The sequence below is a fragment of the Barbus barbus genome, assembly GCF_936440315.1.
Source record: "Barbus barbus genome assembly, chromosome: 35".
NCBI classification, from domain to species: domain Eukaryota; kingdom Metazoa; phylum Chordata; class Actinopteri; order Cypriniformes; family Cyprinidae; genus Barbus; species Barbus barbus.
Window position 1 is genome coordinate 22,469,296 of NC_136763.1, and position 25,147 is coordinate 22,494,442.

A 25,147-nucleotide genomic window follows, 5' to 3' on the forward strand; every position below is an offset into this window, starting at 1 on the left:
CCCTTGGTAACATGAAATAATTAAAAAAAAAAATAACTTTACCACAAATAAAGATGATGGCTTACATAGACACCTAACAGTCACACACACAGAACTAACATAAACACAAAATGAACACCAATCTAGCCACTAACTCAAGCTAAAATGATGACTAAACTGTGGCAAATGCTTCAAAGGAAACTAAGTCTGAATGGTTTATAAGAAACACTCCTTTCACAAATGTCAGCTCTCATCCAGTAAACATTTTCTTGGCCAAATTAAGGAGTAGATGTTCATGTTAGTGAGTGCTTGAACTGTGTGTCGTCAATGAAGCGGATCATTCTCTCAGTTTTACAAGCCTGTACAGTCAGTGACTCCCTGTGCCTCCCCTTAGATACTGTCAGAACAGCACATGAGTACAGCCATTTAAACATCAGTCTTTAGTTCATCCTCAAAACATGAATGGCTGGACACCTTTTTTTGCCTTCACGATTTTTATTTTACATAATTCTGTGGTGTGACAACTAATGTATTAGAGTTATGAAGTGTTACTTTGGGGAAGTATTATTACTTCATTCAAATCTTCATTTCAGTTGGACAGCAATACATCCAGCCATGTCTCGAAACTTGACAAATATGTTTCCAAAATATCATTAATGTATATAAAAGTATTTTGGAGACCACAGATTGCTTTGTAAACTGATCAAACTAAAAAAAAAAACTTCATTTTTGTGAAGTTTGGACTTTGTACACACAAAATATAAGTATATTGTTCATTATGGGCCAGAATGAATGTCAGAATGGCTGAAAGACTTTATAGAAAAAAAAATTAAAAGACTTTTGGACAGTGACACAATTTTTCATCATTTCGGCTCTGAACAGAATTAAAAATAAAACAATCAACATGAAGTGCAGACTTTTAGATTTAATTCAAGGGGTTGAACAAAAATATAACATTAAATATATAATAACAATAGTAATACATTTTATGTGTATAAAATGTTTACTTAGGAATTGCAAACATTTTATCTGCACTTACCTACTGTATGGCAATGGTGATGTACACCAGCACGATTATTGCTCGTATTTTATTGCATAAATATGACATTATTCATACATCAACATGTTCTCCAGAAAGAGCTAACTTATCCACCATCTTAATGATCATCCTTTACCTCTCTAAAGCAAACAAACTGAGCTCTAAAATAAAATACATTTGAAAAAATCCATTATGAAATATTCTTTGATTAAGATCAGAAATTATACTAAAAGAGATATGCTTTTGGAGAAATCCGTCGGACTTTTATCATAGAAATTGTTTACCCACAATCCCTCCCTCACTACCGGAAGTACCGGGCAAGGGAAGGCCGGGTAAACGGTCCACCCATCACCATCGGGGGAACATGCCTTGCTGCTAAATTGGAGATATATGCGATCGCAACAAGAGTCGTGCTTAGGTATTACAGTCACTGTGGATTCTTGTGTTTAATGAGGTAATGCTGTCTCGTGCATTTGAACTGCGCTGATCATATGATCACATCTCGCAGCTGATTTGCTGGTTCCCATAGAGACGCTTTGCACTGATCTAATAGAGATCATTATATAGATCATCAATCATCGCGATGCTAGCATTCAGGTGACTAGAGAGGAGTGGGTACCAAAACAAGTTGTTGTTACCTTTTAAATGTTTGCTCTACTGACTTATTTGATGTTTTATAGTTGTTTTAATTTTACATTTAGTCGAAAAGCCTATATTAGGCCGTTTAATATGATGTTCTATTACCCCAAATAGCCATTGGAGTCAGTGAACTATATGGTTTGTTTGTGTATAAAGATGTAGACTAGCCCCGGTCTCCTCTGTTTGTCTAGCCTGTCAGTTCATGTACCTGAAGATGGGAGGCTGGAGTGTGTTTGTGACCGGCTGTGTTTGGGCGATTCTTCTCTTGGCTCTGTTTGGAGATTCATTGGCATCTGCGCCTGAGTTTGAGCCCTACAAAGTGCTCGGCGTGTCCAGAAAAGCCAGCCAGGCCGAAATCAAGAAAGTCTACAAGAGGCTCGTGAGAGAATGGTGAGTGATGGGATGGGAAGAATAGGATTGAAGGTTTGGTTTCATCCACAGAGGTTAGCTTTCTTCTCTGTGACCGTCTTCTCTTTAATATAGTGTAATAATTGTGTAACTCTCTCATGATGATGTCCAAATGAAAATGTTTTCACACTTTATCCATAGGCACCCAGATAAAAACAAAAGTCCAAAGGCAGAGGACATGTTTATCAAGATCACTAAATCATATGAGGTAGGATGGTTGCGTTATTGGAAATATCAAAAACACTCTTGATTTTGTGTGTGTGTGTAGTTTTTTTAGTTTCTTATGCTCACCAAGGCTGTATTTATTTGATCCAATAATTGTTGTTATATTTCACAATAACTGTCTTCTATTTGAATACATTTTAAAATGTAATATATTTCTGTTATGGTAAAGCTGAATAATGTCTTCAGAGTCACATGATCCTTAAAAATCATTCTGATGTGCTGATTTGCTGCTTAAGAAACATTTATTATTATTGTCAGCGTTGCCGACAGTTTCAGATTAGAGAACTGTGTTTAATACCTTCATATTTTTGTTGAAACGGTGAGACTTTTTTTTTTATAGATAAAGTGAAGTGACATACATACGGCCAAGTATGGTGACCCATACTCAGAATTCGTGCTCTGCATTTAACCCATCCAACGTGCACACACACACACAGCAGTGAACACACACACACAGCAGTGAACACACACACACAGCAGTGAACACACACACACAGCAGTGAACACACACACACAGCAGTGAACACACAGCAGTGAACACACACACACACAGCAGTGAACACACACACACACAGCAGTGAACACACACACACAGCAGTGAACACACACACACACACAGCAGTGAACACACACACCCGGAGCAGTGGGCAGCCATTTATGCTGCAGCGCCCGGGGAGCAGTTGGGGGTTCGGTGCCTTGCTCAAGGGCACCTCAGTCGAGGTATTGAGGGTGGAGAGAGCGCTGGAGATTCACTCCCCCCACCTACAATCCCTGCCGGCCCGAGACTCGAACCCGCAACCTTTGGATTACGAGTCCGACAATCTAACCATTAGGCCACAACTCCCCCCCCCCCCCCCCCCTAAATAGTTCAAAAGTACAGCATTTATTGGAAATAGACATATTTGTTTGTAATATTATACATTTCTTTACTGTCTTACTGAACTTTTAAATGCTAGTATATTTATGTACACAAGATATCTGCTGTAAAATGGCAAAAAATATAATGTATGCAATGAATTGTAATTATAAAATAAAACAGATGTATTATACCACTATAGTCACAATTTTTTTTTATATTTTACAAATATTTTTTATGAAATATCTAAAATTTATAGCATGTGAGTGGTTACAATTGAAGTTTTTTTATTGCGTAAATTTGGCAAATCTGCCATATTTTCTTGTAAATGTACGTTTGCACATACACACACAAATGATAATAAATATCTGCTCATTATAAAGACTTGTTTAAGGGTTTAAATGCAAGAAATCAATGACACAACAACTTGAGGCATTCCTTTTTGACAAACATTTGGACACGCATAATGTACTTTTAATTTTGGCGCCACCCTTCTGTGAATTCAAAAAAAAAGAGGAAGTTCGATCAATAGTTTTAAAAGAAATTCTGGAACTGTCAAAAGTCTGCTGGAAGAAGCACAAAACATTTTTGCATCATCTGGCAGACTTTTGCTGACAGACAAACAGGGATGTTTGTGTGCAGGTAACACGGAGCAAAAGTACACATCATTCATTTACATACACACGTGGTCAGAATTGTTGGTACCCTTGGTAAATATGATCAAAGAAGGCTGTGAAAATAAATGTGCATTGTTAATTCTTTTGATCTTTTATTTAAAAAAATCACAAAAATCTAAGCTTTCATTGGAGAATACGAATTTAAAATTCTATTTGAGTTTAAAATTTTATTTGAGCTTAGATCTGTGCAGCACTTTGGTCAACCTTGGGTTGTGTTTAAATGTGCTTTATAAATAAACAATGAAATTAAATTAAATAAAATGGGGAAATATCATTATGAAAAAAAAAATTAGGACACATCATGTTGGACACAATTACTGGCAGCCCTAGAAATTCTTATGTGTAAAATATATCTGAAATATATTCCCATTCATATTCACAATTTTGAGCACACCAGAGTGATTATGAATATGAAATTATCCAGTCATGGCTTCCTGTTTCACAGAAATATAAATAGGAGGGAAAACAAAGGCCAAATTCCAAATTAATCACTCATCACAATAAGAAAAACCAAAGAATATATTTCTGATGTGCAGCAAAAGATAATTGAGCTTCACAAATTAGAAAGTGGCTAGAGCAGTGAAAATTCCTATTTCCACCATCAGGGCAATAATTAAGAATTTCCAATCAACAGAAAATGTTATGAATCTGCCTGGAAGAGGACGTGTGTCTATATCGTCCTAATGCACGGTGAGGAGGAGAATTTGAGTGGCCAAAGACTCTTCAAGATTCACAGATGGAGAACCTTTAAAAAATTATCAAACAGCACCTGCATCACGTTGTTTGGGAGGGCTTCAAGAAAAGAAAGTGCTTTCACCAAAAAACAAACTCCAGCATATTCAGTTGTCAGACACAACTGGAACTTCAAATGGCACTGGCTTCTATGGTCAGATGAAACTAAAAAATTAGCTTTTTAGCAGCAAACACTCTAGGGGTTTGGCGAACACAGGGACAAAAAATCAATAAGTGACTGACTCTGTTAGAAATCTTATAAATGGGGCATGTTTTGATCTTCCAACCTTACAATAATCCAAACACAAACCTTAAAAACAACACAAAAATTGGTCACTGAGCATAAAACCAAGCTTTTGCTATGGCCATTCCAGTCCTCTGACCTGAACCCTGTAGAAAATGAGTGAGCTGAACTGAAGAGAATCTGAAGCTGTGAATCTAAAGGGTCTGGAGTGATTCTTGATGAAGGAATGGTCTCTGATCTCTTGTCAGGTGTTCTCTAACCTCATCAGGCATTATAGGAGAAAACTCAAAAGGATTAACAATGCGGTTTTATTTCCACAGCCACCTTTGATCATATTTACCAAGGGTACCAACAATTCTGACCACGTGTGTATACCAGTACTGATATTGTAACAGTACAAAGCTGGATGAAAATTTGCAAACTGGTGGAATTGGTGTAAGATGCATGTAAACATTTGAATATGTCTTCAGTAATAAGTATTCATATTGAATTGAATGTGATTTACTTTCCATAGATTCTTTCCAATGAGGAGAGAAGGGAAAACTATGACCGGTTTGGTCAAATGGACGAGAATCAAAACTTTGCCCGAGCACCACAGGGCTTCAGACATTATCATGACAGCTTCTACTTCGATGAATCGTTCTTTCAGTTCCCCCGGACGAGTCGGGATTTCACAGACAGTAAGCACCTCCTTCACTACAACCGATACATCAGTGAGGTGCTGCCAGACAGTTTCAAGAGACCCTACCTGATCAAGATCACGTCAGAGTGGTGCTTCACCTGCATCCATATTGAGCCCGTATGGAAGGACACAGTGCAAGAGCTGGAGCCGTTGGGTAGGTTCTTCAGGATTTTCACCCTCACAGTTAATTCCAGTAGAATTGGGTGATATTCTAATAAGCATACAATGGCATAGCATGCAAATATTGGGCAGAATATTTTCAATTAAATGATATAATCAGAATATAACCTATTGGTTTGTTTTTAGGGGTTGGTATTGGTGTGGTGGACATTGGATATGAGAGACAGCTGGCTAACCATCTCGGTGCCCACAGCACACCGTCCATACTTGGTTTAATCAATGGCAAAGTCACTTTCTTCCACTACGCTGTGGTCAGGGAACACTTGAAAGAGTTTGTGGAAAGCCTTCTGCCCCAGAAGCTGGTGGAGAAGGTAGGTGTAGCCTTAATTATAGATTTAATTATTAATGATTTTAATTATGAGGTGAATTTAACTATAGGTTCGACTTAACTCAAGCACTGGCTCTTGTTGCAATGAATATGGACTGTCAGTTAAACATTCATATAAATGCAGCTAAAAAGAGCTCATAATTGATGGTTTGTTTGCTTTTTCTCTTTCATTTACTTTCCTTTTCCTTCACCTTTCCCTTTTCTTTAACCCTTTCCATTCTTTTTCACTTTCCTTTACCCTTTTACATTTCCTTTTCTTTTCCTCTTTCCTTTTCCTTCCTTTTTTTTGCATTTTCTTTTTCCTTTCATGCTCATTTTCCCTCCCTTTTCCTTTCTCTTTTCTTCTCTTTTCCACCCTTCCCTTTGTCTCTTTGTTCGCATTTCCTTCACCCGTTCCCTATCATTTTCATTCTCTCTCCCGTTTCCTTGTTCATTTCTATTGCTTTTTAACCGTCCTTTCCTTTCCTTTCTCTTTTCTCATTTGCTTCCTTACTATTCACTTACCTTCCCACTTTCCCTTTTTCTCATTCTTTTCTGTTCCTTTTCTTTTTCTCTTCTTTCCCTCTCCCTTTCCCTTTCCCTTTCTTTTTCCCCTTTTGTACTTTTCCCCCCATTCCCTTTCTCTCTTTTATTCCCTTGTGGCTCTTTTCCCTTTTCCATTCCCTCATTTCCCTCTTTCTTTACTTCTTTATTCTTTACTTTTAGGTGACAGATAACAGCTACCTCGAGTTTTTAAACAGTTGGCATGAAGAGAATAAGCCAAGAGTGCTAATGTTTGATGTAGCATCTAATATCCCTCTTTTGTATAAGGTGAGTGTTCCTTATATTAGCTGTTCTGCCATTAAAATCTGTGTTTTTGACACAAGTTGTTATATTTTCTTGTTTGCAGCTCGCCGCGTTTGCCTACAAAGACTATGTACAGTTTGGCTATGTGGACATGGGCCTGACTGAGACCTCCAAAGTCGTGCAGAGGTTAAACATCAACACATATGCTCCCTCCATGCTCCTGTTCAAAGAGAACACAGACAAACCAGCTGATGTTATACAGGTGAGGCCCAGCTCTCCGCTTGTAAACATCCAACTGTAGTTTTTCTCTAAAACTGTATATCGGCTGTTTTGTTTTTGCTAGACAAGTCGGTAACACTTTATTTCGATAGTCCACTTTAGACATTCAACTAACAGTAAGTAACTTTGCAACTCCATGTCAACTAGCAGTCATTAGAGTATTAGTAGATTGTCTGCTTAATATCTTCTAACACTTTATTTTGATGGGTCCACAACATACTGACTATAAGAAACTTTACAAGTATATGTCAACTTATCAACTTAACCCTAAAGGTCATTGCACACTAAGTCCGAAATTTTCGTGTGCGTTTTTCTGTTTTTTCGTATGCCTCATCCTTTCCTATCAAAATGCATGCAACGGATGCGAAAACACAGAAAATCGAACCTGATCCGAATTTTTTTATGACGGACAAACGTTTTGGAGGCAGTGTGTAAACGTGATTGACACAATGTGAGGTCGTATTTATTTTTTTAACGTGCGAAGATTTCGGACTCGATGTGCAATGACCTTAAACCTACCCTACTGAGTGTTAATAGACATGTAGTTGCAAAGTAATGAGAATTAGTTGACATGTAGTTACAAAGTTACTTGTAGTTAGTAGAATGTCTAAAGTGGACTATCAAAATAAAGTGTAACCGACAAGTCCTTTTTTATTTTCTTCCCCAGGCTAGAGGGATGAAAAAGCAGATATTTGATGAGTTTGTGTCTAGTAATCGTTTCCTGCTGGTGCCGCGACTGGTGAATCAGAAATTCTTCGATGAGCTGTGTCCAGTTAAACAGTTCCACCGTCGCAGGAAGTAAGAAATCTCACCTCTAACTGTGGCATCGGGTGTCAGTGGACTTACTGTTTGTCTCTGAGAAAACTTCATCATCTCCCTGTCTTTCTGATTGACAGGTACTGTGTTCTTCTGGTTACTGGTGAAGAGGAGCAGTTTGTGTCAGTGAATGAGGCATTCTTTGACTTCGCTTCTTTCAACACTAAAGAAGTTCTCAGGTTTGCTTATGTTTACCAGAGACAACAGCAGCCTCTCTGTGACGCCCTGCTCAAAAAGGAAGACACAATCCCGCCACAGGTCAGAGACACTCATGTGCTTATACACACACTCCATTGAGTCACCTCCTTTGATGCCTTAGGAATTCATTCCTCTTCTGCATATGACTTCAGGTGATTCTCCTGGAGAGACGCAGCGCTACAGGAAGGGTGTTGTATCGGACAGTGACAGGTGGATGGAATGGGAGTGATGATGATAAGCTCCGCCTCCACAAGCAACTTGAGATTCTGCAAAGAGACCCCTCCTACCTTACCCATGATGCCATGCTGCCCGAACTCAACAATGAGTTTGCCTCTGTAAGTCATGCAGAGGGTGTTGAAGGACTAAGATTGTCTTTAGGACTTTGTGATTAGATTCCAAAATATATTTTAATGAATGCGTTGTTGAACCTCAAGATTGATTACATGAAGGTCTAAGAGGCAAAAAGAGAAATAATTAACAATAATAACGTATTGTTTTTTTTTTATTATTTCAGATGTTTCTGATTCAGTGGATAAATACTGCATATGATTACATCGCTCAATTTTACTTTGATCTTCTCTACTCTAACTGGTGAGTACAATCATAAAGTGTTCATGGTCCTGTTTGAATGCAGTTCTTAGCTCTTTTCCACCAGAATAGTTTGCGTTCTAGAGCCAGAGCAAAAGCTTGGCCAGTCCTCGACCAGGCAAATGGGATCCTGTTGCAAACCAGCTACATTTTTCCACATATTTGAGAAATAAACATTGTTATTTGTTGTTTACCTGACTAAAACCAGTCTAAAACAAACCGCTATGGAAAATCTATGTCAGTGGGAAAAGGACACGAGTGGTCCATTCATTGTGATCAATCAGAAATTAAAGCAACATTAGCAGCACTTGACTTTCGGGTCATACTGTTGCTGTATCTTAAATGGCAAAATGTATAGTGCTACATTTGGTTTGAAACTTACGTACGACGTACAACTTTTGTGGCCTACAGTGTGATTTGCATTGTTTCACTACCATTCGCAAATCCTCTTCCTTTTTACTTATGGGATAGAGAAGTCTCCAATGCTTGCGCTCTTCAGAACTTTTCACCTTTATGAAAACTAGTTTTAAATAAATAAATAATTACAACCTGTTCTAATTTGGAATTTGATTTTAAAAATAGAACTGGAACTGCATGATGTTAACAAAGACGCAAAGCTGAGTGTTCGTTACACCTCGGGTGTTTTCTAATAATTAGAATCAGTTATTCCACTTGTACTATGGTTACCACACCTCAAATATTGTTCAGATGTTGTATTTCAAGACATTCGTCAGGTTTTTGCCCTTAAAACGCTTTTGCATCTAGGAATAATTTCTGAAGCATCTCAATCCCAGCTTCCGTTGTTAATTCCAAAATGTCATTTTAGACCTAGTAACGAAGGTTGAGCCACTGATAGCAGACTAATGCAGTTAGAGAGAGAGAGATATTAAGCGTGTGAGTTTCTGCGTCTCTCAACAGTATTCGGCAGCAGCGTTTCTATTAATAGCGAAACTGTAAGTTCATCAGCTTCAAGAACAGTGCCGTTGTTACCTCCTCGCTAGTGAGAAATGTCATGTAGCCATCAAGCTGCTAAACTATTTTACTATTGAATCTATCTTCAGAGCATGTGTGTGTGTGTGTGTATCTGTACTGTATGTATGTGCGTTTAAAGAAAAAGCATTCAACAGCTCTGCAGTATAATATTAAAATTTCTGCAATAGACTATAAAGATTATAAGAGAGACTGAAAAAGTGTAAAAGATATACATTGTGTGCAAAAATGTTTTAAATGTGATTGACAACAAATAATATCAGCCTAAATGATAACGGCATTTGATGGCTGTTTTCGGGGGGGGGGGGGGGGGGGTTATTGATTTGCCGATTAGCGGCCCGACCATTTTTTTTATAAATGAGAAACTTAAGAGCACCTTGTTATGTCATGTTCTGTTTCCCCCAGGCGTGAGATGATGCCCGTACTGTCTCTGATCTTCTCTGCTCTTTTCATCCTGTTTGGGACTGTAATCATTCAGGCCTTCAGGTAGAACAGATTTTGTTGTATCACAGTGTTTTTGTAAGGAGAGTTGTTTGTTTGATTGATTGATTGATTGATTGATTTGATTAATTTAATGAACAGCGACGCTGGGGAAGACAAACCAGCCAAACAAAAGGCCACTGATCCACCAAAGACAGCAGAGAGCTCTCCAGGGCAAGAGAGCACTTCAAGGTAAGACACTGCTTGCTTGAGAATAAAATATAATAACAGCAAGTCAAATAGAGATTTTGAGATCACAGATGCAGACCTGCCAACCTGTACGCATTTTGCGTAGCGGGCACGCATTTTGACCTACGCAGGTACGATTTGTCACTTTAAACTACGCAAAAACCTGGTGACGCCTTTGTGCAGCACAAACCAATCAAGCAACAGCAAAGAAAGAGCACTTCGACCAATCAGAGCGCTGGGTTCATTCCCCATCTAGCAAGTGGGATGATTGACAAATGCGTAGACCTATCATTAAAAAGAGACTACAAATAGACAGCAAAACAAAATCCCGCTTTGTCTCGTACCTTTTTTACTTCCGCCGTCTGATTTCTTAAAAGAGGACAGTACACACTGTACTTACAACTAAGATAAACGGGTTGGGGTGGATGTGGAAAGTTAAAATATTGAGTTGAGTTAACTTAATCCTCTGGAGTCGACGTGATCGCATTGATATTCTAGACGAACTGTGAACAGAATAAAAGCACACATGGCGCTGCTTTGTTCAGACGCCATCCAGGTCGCTCCGCTAAGATTGTGTTTTTATCTACTTTTTTACTTAGTTTTACTTTCTCTTTTTACACATCTCACGTCGGCACTGATCACCTATAACAAATAAACACTTTTGGACATTGGAAACCGCTACACCAACCTGCTTCAGGACACTTTATCCAGGAATCCAGCATGGCCTCTGGAGATTCTTCGGAACGCAGAGATGAACAATAACCCCCCGAGGCGAAGGATCAAGAAACACCGCGGGAAACGCGCTGGGATTCGAGATAGACTCAGGAAAAGGGCTCACAGTCCTCCCCTTCCAAGCATTCTGCTCGCAAATGTCCAATCCTTGGAGAATAAGATGGACGATCTTAGAGCCAGGATTAGTTTCCAACGGGACATAAGGGACTGTAACATCCTTTGTTTGTCAGAAACGTGGCTTTCGTCCATGGTCCCGGACACTGCTGTAATGCCAAGTGATAACTTCTCTGTTTTTCGGATAGATAGAACAGCAGAGGCCAGTAAATCCAGGGGTGGAGGAGTGTGTTTCATGATTAACAAGAAATGGTGTGATCCCAGGAATATCTCCATTCTGTCGCGTTCCTGCTCGCCTCATCTGGAACATCTTTCCATTATTTGCCGCCCATTTTATCTGCCCCAGGAGTTTTCATCGATCATAGTTACTGCTGTGTACATTCCACCACAGGCGGACACCGGCTTGGCTTTGTCTAAACTTCACGATGTGCTCAGCGGCTACATTAACAAACATCCTGACGCTGCCTTTATCATCGCGGGGGACTTTAACAAGGCTAACCTCAGACGGGTCATGCCGAACTTTCACCAACATGTATCCTGTCCAACTAGAGGACCAAACACACTGGATCATTGCTACACTCAGTTCAAGAATGCCTACAAAGCCCGCTCACTTCCGGCTTTTGGTAAATCGGACCATGCCGCCATTTTTCTAACACTGGGATTAGGGATGTAACGATTACCGGTTTGACGATAAATCATGATAAAATTCCCCACGGTTAGTATTACCGTTTCATATTTTAATTATCATTAAAACCGTATTCGATTACCACGATTTGAACAACTCGCGATAAATAAATACTGTCCAGCATAAAGCAGAGTGTAACAGTGTCACGAGCGCACGGCAGCAGACTAAGTTAGTTTCATTCTGAGTGAAAACAGGGCGGAAAAGCTGGGAGGTTTTAAAGGAGTGCTGAGGGAATTATACAAATGAATATATCAGTGAATTAATTATATGAATGTACCTCTGAAGGATCTGACTGTCTTCAGAAACGATTCGATGGCATTTTGTTTTCATGTTAGCTCCATGTAATACCTAAAGCAAGTGTTCTTAAACACAATACTGCTTTGTTCGCGGAGTTCACGGGAATCAGCTGTAATTCAGCTTTTCCGTATAAAGCGCCACCTGCTGTCAGAGAGTGGATTTACAGACACTTATTTACATTCAGCCTGTGTGCAGTTTCTGTCTGGCCAAAAAACGAACAAAATTTGCATGACCTGCTGTAAATTTTGACCGGTTGATGAAAAACAAGCTTATGTGGATTCTACACATTTAAACAATTCAGATAAGCTATATAGAATTATTTATGGAGCAGATAAGTGGATAGAGAGTTGGACTTGTAACCTGAAGGTCGTGGGTTTGAGTCTCAGGTCCGGCAGGGATTGTAGGTGGGGGAGTGAATAACCAACACTCTCTCCACCCTCAATACCACGACTGAGGTGCCCTAGAGCAAGGCACCGAACCCCCAACTGCTCCCCGGGCGCCGCAACATTGGCTGCCCACTGCTCCGGGTGTATGTTCACTACTGAGTGTACACTTGGATGGGTTAAATGCAGAGCACTAATTCTGAGTATGGGTCACCATACATGGCCACACACCACTCCCCCCTCCCCTTCCCCTTATTAATCAATTATCATTTTGACTTAACTCTTTTCTTTAAAGGCTGAAATGTGAGGTTTACCTTTATATGAAACTTTTTAAAAGCTTTATTTGAACATTTACATTATTTATTTGAACATGCTATTAAACTGGTGTCAGTCAAGTTGTCATTTAAAATCCAGACCTCATTGGTAATGTTATTGTTTTAGTGATTATGCAAACAAAAAGTCATTTTAATTGCTGTTTGTTGATTTAAGTATAAAACTTGGTGAAGTGATTTATGTATCGGTACTTTTTGAACATCTCCAGCACATTTGATCAATACCGTGATAATACTGATAACCGTGATAATTTTGGTCACTATAATCGTGATGAGAAATTTTCATACCGTTAAATCCCTAACCGGGATACAAACAAAGGCTCGTTCAGGAACCTCCGGTGCAGAGAGTAGTGGTCCTCCCACTCAGAGGCTATGCTGCAGGCGGCTCTTGATGACGTCGACTGGGACATGTTCCGGGCGAGTTCTTCTGACGTCAGCAAGTTCACGGATGTAGCATTAAGCTTTGTAAACACGCTAACCGAGCAAGCTACAGAAACAATAACGATAAGGACATTCTCCAACCAGAAACCGTGGGTGGACAGTACAATCCGTGCTGCGGTTAACACACACACTGCAGCTTACAATGAGGCTCTTCTGACCGGGAATATGAGCGAGTACAAAGCATCGTGCTATGCTCTCCGACGCGCAGTAAGAGCCGCTAAACACAGATACAGAGAGAGAATTGAGTCTCATTTCCAGCTCAATGACTCTCGACGGATGTGGCAGGAAGGGACTGAGGACCATCTGTGCCTTCGGAAACGAATCCTCCGTAGAGGTGAGAGCAGATCCGTTGCTGGCCGACGAATTAAACATCTTCTACGGCCGCTTCGATTGCAACGGCGGCGGCGCGACTCTGCCGACCAGCGCGTCAAGAAGCAGCAGGCAGAGCAGCGACGATCCTGTAATCACAGTGTCAGAGGATGAGGTTCGGAGGGCGCTAAAGAAAGTGAACATCAAGAAAGCAGCCGGACCTGATAGGATAACCGGCCGTGTTCTGAGGTCCTGCGCTGATCAGCTCACTGGTTTGTTCACATCTATCTTTAATGAGTCCCTTGCTACCTCCGTGGTTCCCACCTCATTTAAAAAATCCGTAATAATCCCTGTGCCTAAGAACAATAAACCCTCTTGCCTGAATGACTATCGCCCAGTTGCCCTCACATCAATAGTCATGAAGGTTTTTGAGAGACTTGTAAAGAGCCACATCTGCTCCTCCATCCCTGATACTTTGGACCCTCTTCAGTTTGCCTATCGCCCCAAACAGATCTACGGATGATGCCATCTCTCACGTCCTCCACTCTTCCCTCACACACATGGACAGCAACAATGGGAATTATGTAAGGCTACTATTCATTGACTATAGCTCAGCTTTCAACACTATAGTCCCCATCAAGCTGGCATCTAAACTCACAGACCTCAGCCTAAACCCCTCACTCTGTGACTGGATTCAAGACTTCCTCACCGGCAGACCTCAAGTGGTGAAGTTGGCCAGTTCACCTCAAACTCCATCACCCTGAACGTAGGAGCCCCACAGGGCTGTGTCCCGAGTCCCCTGCTCTACTCTCTCTACACACATGACTGCGTGTCCTCTCACAGCTCCACATCTATTATCAAATTCGCTGATGATAGTGTGGTTCTGGGCCTCATCTCCAACAACGATGAGACCGCATACTTGGATGAGGTAGAGAGACTCACATCATGGTGCCAGGACAACTGTCTCTCTCCGAATGTGAGCAAAACTAAAGAGCTGATCATGGACTTTAGGAAGAGACAGCAGCAGCCCTACACTCCTCTTATGATCAGTAGGACCCCTGTGGAGAGGGTGAGTAGCTTCAAGTACCTCGGTGTAAACATCTCTGAGAACCTGACTTGGACTACACACATCCAAACACAGGTTAAGAAAGCCAGGCAAAAACTGTACCATCTGCGACAGCTGAAGAAATTCAGGGTCTCACCAGCAATCCTGAAAACTTTCTATTCAGGGACCATAGAAAGTGTATTGACTCAGTGCATCTCAGTGTGGTATGGAAACAGCTCAAATCAGGACTGCAAAGCACTACAGAGAGTTGTGCGCTTAGCTGAGCGCATATCAGGGTCTGCTCTCCCCTCTCTGCAGGACATCTACCTCAAACGCTGCAAAAGTAGAGCTGTAAAAATCATCAAGCACTCTAATCACCCTGGTAACCGTCTATTCACTTTGCTTCCATCTGGTAAGCGCTTCCGTAGCCTGATGGCAAAAACTGAGAGACTTAGGAGGAGCTTCTTGCCCCAGACCATCAGGCTCCTAAACTCTAACTCTGTGTCATAACATCACTCGACTCACTATATCAATAAGCTATTCATAATTTTTCTCTACCTCATATTGCTGCTGTTTAAAAACCCTGTACAAGTTTTTTGCACATTCTTTTGCACATTCCTCTTTATTACTAAGTCAGCAACATACTGACCTGCACATTTATATTAATATTTTTTATCTATTATTTCATTCTTTTTATTTTATTTTTCTACTTTTCTTTTTCTTAATATTTGTCTATACAATTGCACTGTCCTTGGAGCGGACCTGACTTACATTTCACTGCTGGTTATACTCTGTATAATTGTGTATGTGACGAATAAAAATCTTGAAACTTGAATCTTCATATTCAGCCAGATCTGCTGCGGTTTATTTGTGTTCATATAGCTGTACTCACTGAACAGCGTCCTAATATTAGGGCTTTTAGTCCAAAAAAGTGCATGTACTTGGATAAATACTGATATATTTGCACTAGAGCTTCGCCCGTGTCTAATAAACCTTTAAAAAAGTCTTACCAGAACATTCAGCTGCTGACAGAGCAGACAGTTACCATGTTTGGGTAACAGCTTCACAAACAGTCTTTTCAACTACACAGTATTATTTCTGTATTACAGTCATTCCTAAGTTAATAGTTCAGATATAAACACTGATGTTTATGGTAGTGATCAAAATAGACCTTTTGAAAGTTAACTGGCGCTTCAAATAACGTTTGTGTCGATTGCATTGTTTCGCCACTAGGTGCAGAAAAGTGACTTAAAAAACATATTTGTGATTGAATCAAGAGATTAGTTTAAAAACGCTGATTCATCCAATAAAGAAACAAGTGAAGTATTTGAGTGAGACATTAAATCATTCAAACCACTTTTTCATAATTGTAATATGAACTAAATATATTATAAATACATATTAATTTAAATGTTTAATAATAATTCATTCAAATTAAACACTTTTAAATAGACTACAGCAATAATATTTTGTCACACATTATTTTGTTTCGTGGGAGAATTGTGATCTCTGTTTGAGACAAAAAAAATTGTGATTCTCAATTTATCCAGAATCGTGCAGTTGTCGTATGTGAGTGCAGACCTTTGGGAAATATCTAAAATGAATAACGTTATCCTAACACTACATAATCTTCAAGCTAGTTTGCCTATTCACCTGGCATTTAAGTTGGCAAAGTAGAGTAAAGTTATGTGCTCGGTGACAGAAAAGTGTGTGTGTTCATGACTTGCAGCTACAAAAAAAAAACAGTAGACCTAAAAAGAAACCAAAAAGAGTCCATGCCTCACAGCAGTTCCTCACAAAATATGAGGATATATCATATATATATATATATATATATATATATATATATATATATATATACCCCCAACAAGTGGTACTCCAAAAAAAATGTCAAAGGTTGGCAGGTCTGCAGATGTGTTTAGATGTTCATTAGCTGTATCGCTAACAGTTGGTTTTCCTGTTACAGTCGTCCACCGAAGAAGAATTTTGTGGAGGTGACGGAGCTGACGGACATCACCTACATGAGTAACCTAGTCAGGTTAAAGCCTGGTCACATCAACGTTGTGCTGATCCTCACTGATGCTTCTAAGCAAGTGCTGCTCAGGAAGTTTGCCAAAGAAGTGTATTCGTTCTCAGGGTGAGGCCTTTGTATGTGTTTGAGAGAATGCTAAAACCTGTTTCTGGAGATCAACCTTCTTACAGAGTTTAGGCTGTCATCCATTCAACTCAAAACTGTCCTTCTTACAGTGCGTTCACACCGGACGCGAGTTGTGCGAATAAATCGTGCTATTCGCGCGTAGTTGGATGCGTGAACATTTTGGGTTTACTCACTTCATTCGCGCGTGAAATTCACTGCACAACAGACGCGAATTCGCGTCATGTATGACTGGCGGCACAGGTATGACTGCCACAGAGAGCATATGTATAGAATTTGGCAAATAAAATCAGCCCTTTATGTGCCATGGAAACATTGGACGCGTGTATTTCAGCCGAGAATATAGTTGTTTAAAACTCAAATCTGCGGTTTATTTATAAAAACAGCCCCTATTTGAAAATGTGCTTCGCCGATTTCGGAGCCGTGAGCTCCAGGCGATCACCGGGCGCTCGTGCTCATGTATCCTGAAGAGAGGAGCATAACCTCGGCTAGTCCTTCTGACATTTGCTGCTGGCCCTGATGTCTCTGTAGTGGATAAACATAAGATATAATTTGTTTTCGGTAAATCTAACAGGTAATCTTTGATCTATGGTACAGCTCCGGGTATCCACATACAGCGGCAATGATTTTGTCCTGTTGTTTTGATTTCTGCCTCCGCTCGTAATCATCACGTCACTACTAGAGCAAGCTCCTGATTGGTTAACGTGGCGTGAAATATCCGCCAAAGTTCAGATTTTTCAACTTGCGCGAATCGCGTGTTCCATGCGTCAAATGCTCGAAACGCTCAATTCGTGCTGCCTCATTCGCGCGAATCGCACCGCAGGATGTCTATTCGCGTATTTACATTGACTTAACATGTAAATCACTCGCGCTTAACGCTTCGTGTGAACGCACCATTAGAAGGCCACTTGAAGCTTCCCGCACACATACAAATCAATGCTAGCATTCATCATCTTCCATTAAGCTTTAGACAACTGAGCCAAGGTCAAAGGTGCTGCATAGACATTCCAAATCTGCGATAGCTGTGTTTCCCAAAGCGTTGTAAGCATCATTGTAAACATTGGCACCAGTGGTTTCTACGATCTACATGGGGTTCCAGTGCTTTTAAGAAATGCAGCCTGGGTTCATTTGAAATCATTTGGATTTCAAAAAAGCACAACGGGACCCATTATTCCAAACTTCTAATTGGTCAGCGTGCACAATTAAAAGGTACTTTGCTTACGTAAACCCTAACACCCCATTCACATGGGGCATCAGCGTCAACCCTTGACGGAGGGCATGTCTGAAGCTTGGTGCTGACGCAACCGTAATAGTGGCAACAACCAATCACATTACTTTTCTGGTGTTGCATGAATGGGATTGGCTAGCGTCTGCGCTAGGGTATTTGCATAAGGCGATCTGATTGGCTGATGCCTGCATTGGCGCTTGAAAAGTTTAAAGTTTTCAACTTCTGCCGCGAGCAACGCCAGTAGCGAGGCACAATTCAGTTCGGCACCGCTTGACGTCACTCCATTCAAAGTAAACGAGAGGCGTTGATGCTTACGCCCCGTTTGAAACGGGGCGTAAGTCCTTGCAATGCGCAATTGCCTGTAAATGGTTTTTATTTGTTGCTGAATGGACAAATAATCCAAAATAACATTTCTGTACCCTAAAAACACCAAATAAATTGGAGTAACTTCTTATTTTATTTTTAGATATTTATATTTTGCAGGAGTGCATTGTAGGAGTCATTTATTTTTTACACTTCCCTCACACACATTGATATCTTTCCTCCTGCACTCATCAATTCAAAACTGATCTCACAATATAGATTGCATACCGCAACTGTAAACTCTAGTAATGTATTTATGCTTTCCAGACAAAATCAAAATTTTTGAAATTTAAATTTCGCACTTCTGACATAAAAATGTTTGTTCCGAACAACTCAACCCAGAATTCTTCCACGTCCACTTGGTACACCCAATGCAACTTTGTTTGAATAGAATGTCAAACGAAGCTTAGTTCCGGTCCTTGATTCTGATTGGTTGAGCCGCGTTTGAAGCTGTTGTAAATTACTCTACATACATACACCTCTTTGTTTCTGCGTCTGTGTTGCTCTGCAACCACAATCGTTTCTGAGGAACTACATTGTTTGGCGGAAGAATGGTTTTATTAAGATCGTTACATTTTATTTGCTTTGTTTTATTTTGTGAAACCGTTATAGGTATATGGAATAACCATTTTATAAAGGCAATAAGACCCGTGAAGCTGTGGTTTACACTGAATTTATAACAGCTAAGGGGTTTTAGGCACTCCGCTCTGCGTCTTGCCTAACAACGCCCCTTAGCTGTTATAAATTCACTGTAAACCACAGCTTCTTGGGATTTATTGCATTATTCTTACTCTAGGGGTCGAGTGTCTGAACTTGAGTAGCGTTTCAGAGGTCATATACAAATAAAAGGTTGTAGAGTTCTGATGTCCAGTCATGGAGCTTTCCAGACAACTCAAACTGAATTCTCTCACCACCACATGGAAAAAACAATGGAGCATCATTTGAATGTGAAGTTGAAAGTCCATTCGTTCCTATTTACACATCTGGAAAAGTAGCATTACATTACTGGAATTAAACACTGAAAGAAAGTACATCTCCAGAAGCTGTATTGAGCATTTTTGCTTTCAAGTTAAATCATGCTACAAACAAATCCAAAGGAAACTCTCCCTTCCTCCTCCCGCAGGTCTCCGACTCTTCACTACTCCTTTTTAAATGTGGACAAGCACAGCCAATGGATGGATTCCCTCATGGAGTCTGCTCCTGACGCCAGACCGTCAGACTGCTTGGATGAAGAGGAAGAAGAGGACGACTCCACCTCCAACAAATCAGACTACACTGGCCACGTTCTGGCGCTCAATGGCCACAAGAAATACTTCTGCATATTCAGACCGGTCTTCACAGGGGAGGTAGCCGAATGTAGTAGATGGTCCGACGAGGATGCGGTGACGGCCGGTCCAAGCAAAGCTTCGAGGTCCCGGTCAAGTTCCCGACAGAAGGCAACCACTCTGGAGATCCACCATAAACTGGACCGACTAGGTCTGTGGATGGAGAGGCTTATGGAGGGAACTCTTCCACGGCACTATGTTCCGGCCTGGCCCGGTCTGGACACCATAACGCCACAGAAATAAGACTCGCCTTTGTCCTCAGGCCCACTGCAGTAGTGACGTGAAACGTGTTGAATTCTCAACATCTTTTCAATCCAAATTACTCAGTTACTTTAAAAGATATTAAGTTATTCTGATGAGTAGAGGTTTTCATTATTTAGAGCACCATGTGCTCGTCGGCTGCTTTAGGGGCAAAACTCCTTTCCATCTGTAACGTACACTGTCTTTTTGTTTGTATGGTTGTTTAGTTTCTGTATGGATGCCAGTACCCAGATAAAGCCTCTCTGTGTAGCTTCTGACAGGGCTATCGTGTCTTTACACTGCTGGGTATGTGGCGGCTACAGCCCACCCTTATAATTTCATCCAGGGTTCTGTGAATTCAAGCCACGGGCCAGATTTCAGAAGCAGCTCGTTTTTAAATTACTGTTCTGCCTTTTTTCCAGTCGGTCACTGTGGATGATAGAAATTTGAAAAAGTGTGTGTGTGTAAAAGGTTTACTCATCCTACTCTCCTTATGCAAAATCTCCAGCTACAAATTTGCTAAACCGTGCTGCATGTAAAATCACATTTTGAAGACTTGAGAAGATACTGCCATTTGTGCATGTGCTGCCTTTCCTTAAAGCCCATACTTACTTTAACGTCATTTGTTTCATGTTTTGCACTTTGAGGACTTGCTTAGGATTCTTTGATTCATAAATGTAATATTTAAACAGAGGTTCTAACTGCATTTGAATTATCACTAAAACTTAAGGTTAAGAATTTAAGAATGTCTGTAGATCACCGGTTGCTATTTTCTTTTAGGATAATGACTTTTTATGTTGCAATTTTTTGTGCATTGTATAAAAATAATAAAGTTTGTACTGTAGCGACATGTGTTCTCGTATATGACTGTATTTATTTAGTTTTTATTCAAAAATAAATACACTTTTAACAATTTACACATCTACAGACGACATATTTTAATAAATACACATTATTAAACCCCATTAGTCCACATAAACCTTTTTCTATTTACAAGCAAATCTATCAGGTACAAAGTCTTTCTAGAGTCAGGGCTTCAAAACTCGTTCCGAATATTCACTTTCTTCATTTTTAAGTCTTCTGGACCAAAAAATGCAGGCAGCAGTTCTTCAACAGACAAATACACATCCCAGTTTGAACCAAACTGTATAGGTGAAAACAAAAATAACATGTTTAATTGATGTGAAATACTGTTTTAAATTAAGCTTGCCTCTCTCATGAATTGCCTGCATCCACCACAGGGGAGATGAAGTGCTCATACATATCACTAAAAGAGCAGAAGACATTACATTGATGGTGTATTATACTAAGAGAGTCTATTATTTCCAAATATGGAGGTAGTTAGAAATGTAATTCAACCACTAGAGGGCCTGTGAATACAGTAGAAATTTACCTCGCTATAGCAATGGCTTTGAAATCCCAGTAGCCCTCTGATACCGCTTTTGAGATGGCAGTTCTCTCAGCACAGATTCCCAAGTTGAAGCACGCATTTTCTACATTACAGCCTGATGCAGAGAAGTAATGAAACGTTTAAATGAGAGTTGTCGAAGTATGTTACATCACACTGTGAACGCATAACAAATATTATGTAAGGTACTGTGTTTTGTACCGATTTCTATTGGCAGGTCTAGAAGGGGCCTGTCAGGTCGGGAGCCAAGTGTTTCTTTACTTTCTGTGACGACAAAAATGTCCTCTCTCGTGCCACTGTGTTACTGCAGCCACTAACAGTATAGCCATTAAACAACAGTAAGTGCTGTTTCACCACAGTTCGAGGCTGGGTCACTTGTACTGAGAGAGCAATAATCAACTGCATTACTTAATGGGATCAAAGTCTTATTGTGTATTGCATTTAAATACCATAATGCCAGTTTTGTTCCGTGTTTATAAGCTACATCATGTGCATGTTAATAAATCCCTTAAGACAAAAAAAGTGTCTTTTTTCTTGACAAAATATATTTTAAATATATGTTGTAAACCGTGACGCTCAATGGAAATACTGTTATGAAATTTAAAATATATTTACTTTCAAATTTCATATGCTAAAATGTATTTCAGGGGCATATGATGTGAATATTTCACTATATGCATACTATACTGTAGACATATTCAATATATGGAGGGCATAATATTTTTTAAGTTATTCACTCACTGGCCAGTTTATTAGATACACCTTGCTAGTACCGGGTTGGACCCCCTTTTGCCTTCAGAACTGCCTTAATTCTTCGTGGCATAGATTCAACAAGGTGTTGGAAACATTCCTCAGAGATTTTGGTCCATATTGACATGATAGGATCACGCAGTTGCTTCAGATTTGTCGGCTGCACATCCATGATGCGAATCTCCCGTTCCACCACATCCCAAAGGAGCTCTATAGGATTGAGATATGGTGACTGTGGAGGCTAATTGAGTAAAGTGAACTCATTGTCATGTTCAAGAAACCAGTCTGAGATGATTTGAGCTTTATGATATGGTGCATTATCCTGCTGGAAGTAGCCATCAGAAGATGGGTACACTGTAGTCATAAAGGGATGGACATGGTCAGCAACAATACTCAGGTAGGCTGTGGCGTTCAAACGATGCTCAATTGGTACTAAGGGGCCCAAAGTGTGCCAAGAAAATATCCCCCACACCATAACACCACCACCAGCAGCCTGAATTGTTGAGACAAGACAGGATGGATCCACGCTTTCATGTTTTACGCCAAATTCTGATCCTACCATCTGAATGTTGCAGCAGAAATCGAGACTCATCAGACCAGGCAACGTTTTTCCAATCTTCTATTGTCCAATTTTGTCTGTGCGAATTGTTGCCACCGTTTCCTGTTCTTAGCTTTCCTGTTCTTGTTCTTCTCATTCTCTGTAAACCCTACAGATGGTTGTGCGTGAAAATCCCAGCAGATCAGCAGTTTTTAAAATACTCAGACCAGCCCGTCTGGCACCAACAACCATTCCACGTTCAAAGTCACTTAAATCCCCTTTCTTCCTCATTCTGATGCTCGGTTTGAACTTCAGCAAGTCGTCTTCACCACATCTAGATGCCTAAATGCATTGAGTTCCTGCCATGTGATTGGCTGATAAGCAATTTGTGTTACCAAGCAATTGAACAGGTGTACCTAATAAAGTGGCTGGTGTGTGTGTGTGTGTGTGTATATATATATATATATATATATATATATATATATATATATATATATATATATATACATAAAATAAAATATTATTTATTCATTATTATTTATTCATTTTTTTACATTTTGCAAAATGTATATATGTGCGTGTGTGTGTTGTATATTTTAAAATATATATTTACAAATGGAGAGAGCGAGAGAGAATGCAAATGTTTTGTGTTCCCCTGAGAAACTTTGCATTTGCTCACAATCAAAAATATTTTTTTTTCATCCACCTCCTATTGTTTACATCACTAAAGATTTTGAGAGCGAACTCAAAGTTTCTCAGGGGATTGCAAAGCTTTTGCATTCTCTCGTAATAGTTTCAAAAGAATTTCAAATGTGATTTTTCTTTTCATCTCATTTTTTTCTCATCTTTATGTCCCTTTACTCCCTACTTTAGGGGCTCCATATTGTCACACAAAAAAAATCGTCAGAAACCCAGACGTAGACATGACATTAAGTATAATTTTACTTGTGTATTATCTTAAAGCTTCCACTAGGATAAAATGATCCATTAAAATCTACAAAACAATTGGTCTAGCAACAATAATGACCTATTAAGTCATCTGAGCTTATTTTACTACAGTTGATAGTTGAGGTGCAAGATGTTTGAACCGGCTTCAGTTACCCGGATGAGTGGACTGAAATACAGCATTGTCAATAAAGATGGCAAAGATCAGGCGATATCTGACCACAGAATTGCACGCGCTTTGAGAGCTAATAATCACTAATAAACACATTTGAGAGCTAATAATCACTCGTAAAGTGTGTGTGCTAAGTCTCATTCATGTGTCAGAGGTGTTACCTGCTTTTAGTCTTCCTTCTGTTGGCATGTAATGGTTTAACAAGCTTTTATGTGAATTTGCCAACATCTTTGCTCTCAGAGTGGCAACACATTGAGCGCACATTAGAGTTCAGCTTTCATACATTATTCATCAGTTCTGAGTTCACAAACACTCGTTACAACAGTTGATGTTTCTTACGCAACCAGCACTGGGAACTGACTGCTGAAACTCTCTGGTATTGGTACTTATACAGTGCATTTCGGTCATTGACTCACCTGTGAAAACCGTCCCGTCGTGAGTCAGGAGTGCCGCCCCGACTCGGAACTTGCTGTAGGGGCAGTAGGCAAATTTCCTGGTCTCGAGATTTCCGAATCAACTCTTTCATTCAACCCCTTAATAAGCTCACGTCTCATCTTTTGAGCTCCCATGTTGCTGTACTGTGTGTGTATTGTGTTTCTGTGGCTCTACAGACTTGCCTGTGACTTTGTTTTTCCAGATCCGGCATCCAATCCCCTTTTCCCAGATCTCCCACCTCCCTGACATTCTGTGTTTGATGTGTGTGATTCTGTCATGCTGCAAGGTTATGTAATTTCCAGGTAGAGTCGACACAGCAACCTTTCTCTTAGCCACACCGAGAGACAGTGAGGAGGATGAGGTATAAAGGTCACTGCACTATAAGTGATATTCCCAACGGAGTAATGATGAAAAAGCAGCTGGAGATAAATAGGCCAACAAAGGTAATAAGCTGGGAAAATATTCAGTTTATTATTTTATAATCTTCTGCCTTGAAATAAAAAAATAGAATGAAAAGAATTTAAATCAAGATGACCATTAAAGTTTGTTTGAATTTGATTTTACACCAGTACAAACATCAATTTAACCACAAATTCTAGTAAAAATATCTAAACATTCTTCAGTCAAGATACAGTTACTTAGGAAGCAAAATGACTTAAGATATTAAGTCTTGTTTGCTGAAAAATATATAAAAATTAAAGTTTTTGCTAAAGAATTAAACAAAAAAACATAAAGGAAAATAATCTTAATTCAAAGGGACAATAATTTTTATATATATTTTTTTTAATAGATAGATAGATAGATAGATAGATAGATAGATAGATAGATAGATAGATAGATAGATAGATAGATAGATAGATAGATAGATAGATAGATAGATAGATAGATAGATAGATAGATAGATAGACAGAGACAGACAGATCATTTTGCTTCTC

The 25,147-nt window shown here is 39.7% G+C and overlaps 1 protein-coding gene and 1 pseudogene across 5 annotated transcripts; one reads left to right on the top strand and one right to left on the bottom strand.

Moving 5' to 3' along the window:
- Positions 1–1,330: 1,330 nt before the first annotated feature.
- LOC306854827 (dnaJ homolog subfamily C member 16-like) lies at positions 1,331–21,887 on the top strand. Of its 4 annotated transcripts, none has more exons than XM_079393071.1 (15): positions 1,331–1,615; positions 1,849–2,047; positions 2,207–2,273; positions 5,314–5,635; positions 5,788–5,972; positions 6,695–6,799; positions 6,879–7,037; positions 7,722–7,852; positions 7,951–8,128; positions 8,221–8,403; positions 8,583–8,659; positions 10,052–10,132; positions 10,229–10,318; positions 16,620–16,790; positions 19,523–21,887. In XM_079393071.1, the coding sequence occupies exons 2-15, from the start codon at positions 1,860–1,862 to the stop codon at positions 19,965–19,967; spliced, it is 2,382 nt and encodes a 793-aa protein (XP_079249197.1). In that variant the 5' UTR covers positions 1,331–1,615; positions 1,849–1,859; the 3' UTR covers positions 19,968–21,887. The 4 variants fall into 4 exon arrangements, with proteins under 4 accessions (XP_079249197.1, XP_079249196.1, XP_079249195.1 ...); XM_079393070.1 differs by having other exon boundaries at positions 1,331–1,472; XM_079393069.1 differs by having other exon boundaries at positions 1,331–1,436.
- LOC306855102 (cytidine deaminase-like) lies at positions 21,001–24,303 on the bottom strand (annotated as a pseudogene). Its single transcript has 4 exons — positions 24,194–24,303; positions 21,358–21,469; positions 21,175–21,231; positions 21,001–21,108 (listed from the first exon to the last, which is right to left on the bottom strand). The product of its transcript is annotated as a cytidine deaminase-like (transcript).
- Between the last annotated feature and the right edge of the window lie 844 nt (positions 24,304–25,147).

What these genes read in the sequence shown, in the direction of transcription:
- LOC306854827 (XM_079393069.1), top strand. Translation starts at nt 1,409, where the DNA reads ATGCGATCGCAACAAGAGTCGTGCTTAG. An exon ending in TCAACAATGAGTTTGCCTCT is followed by an intron (nt 8,404 to 8,582) that starts GTAAGTCATGCA and finishes TTATTATTTCAG; the next exon opens with ATGTTTCTGATTCAGTGGAT. An exon ending in GATCTTCTCTACTCTAACTG is followed by an intron (nt 8,660 to 10,051) that starts GTGAGTACAATC and finishes TGTTTCCCCCAG; the next exon opens with GCGTGAGATGATGCCCGTAC.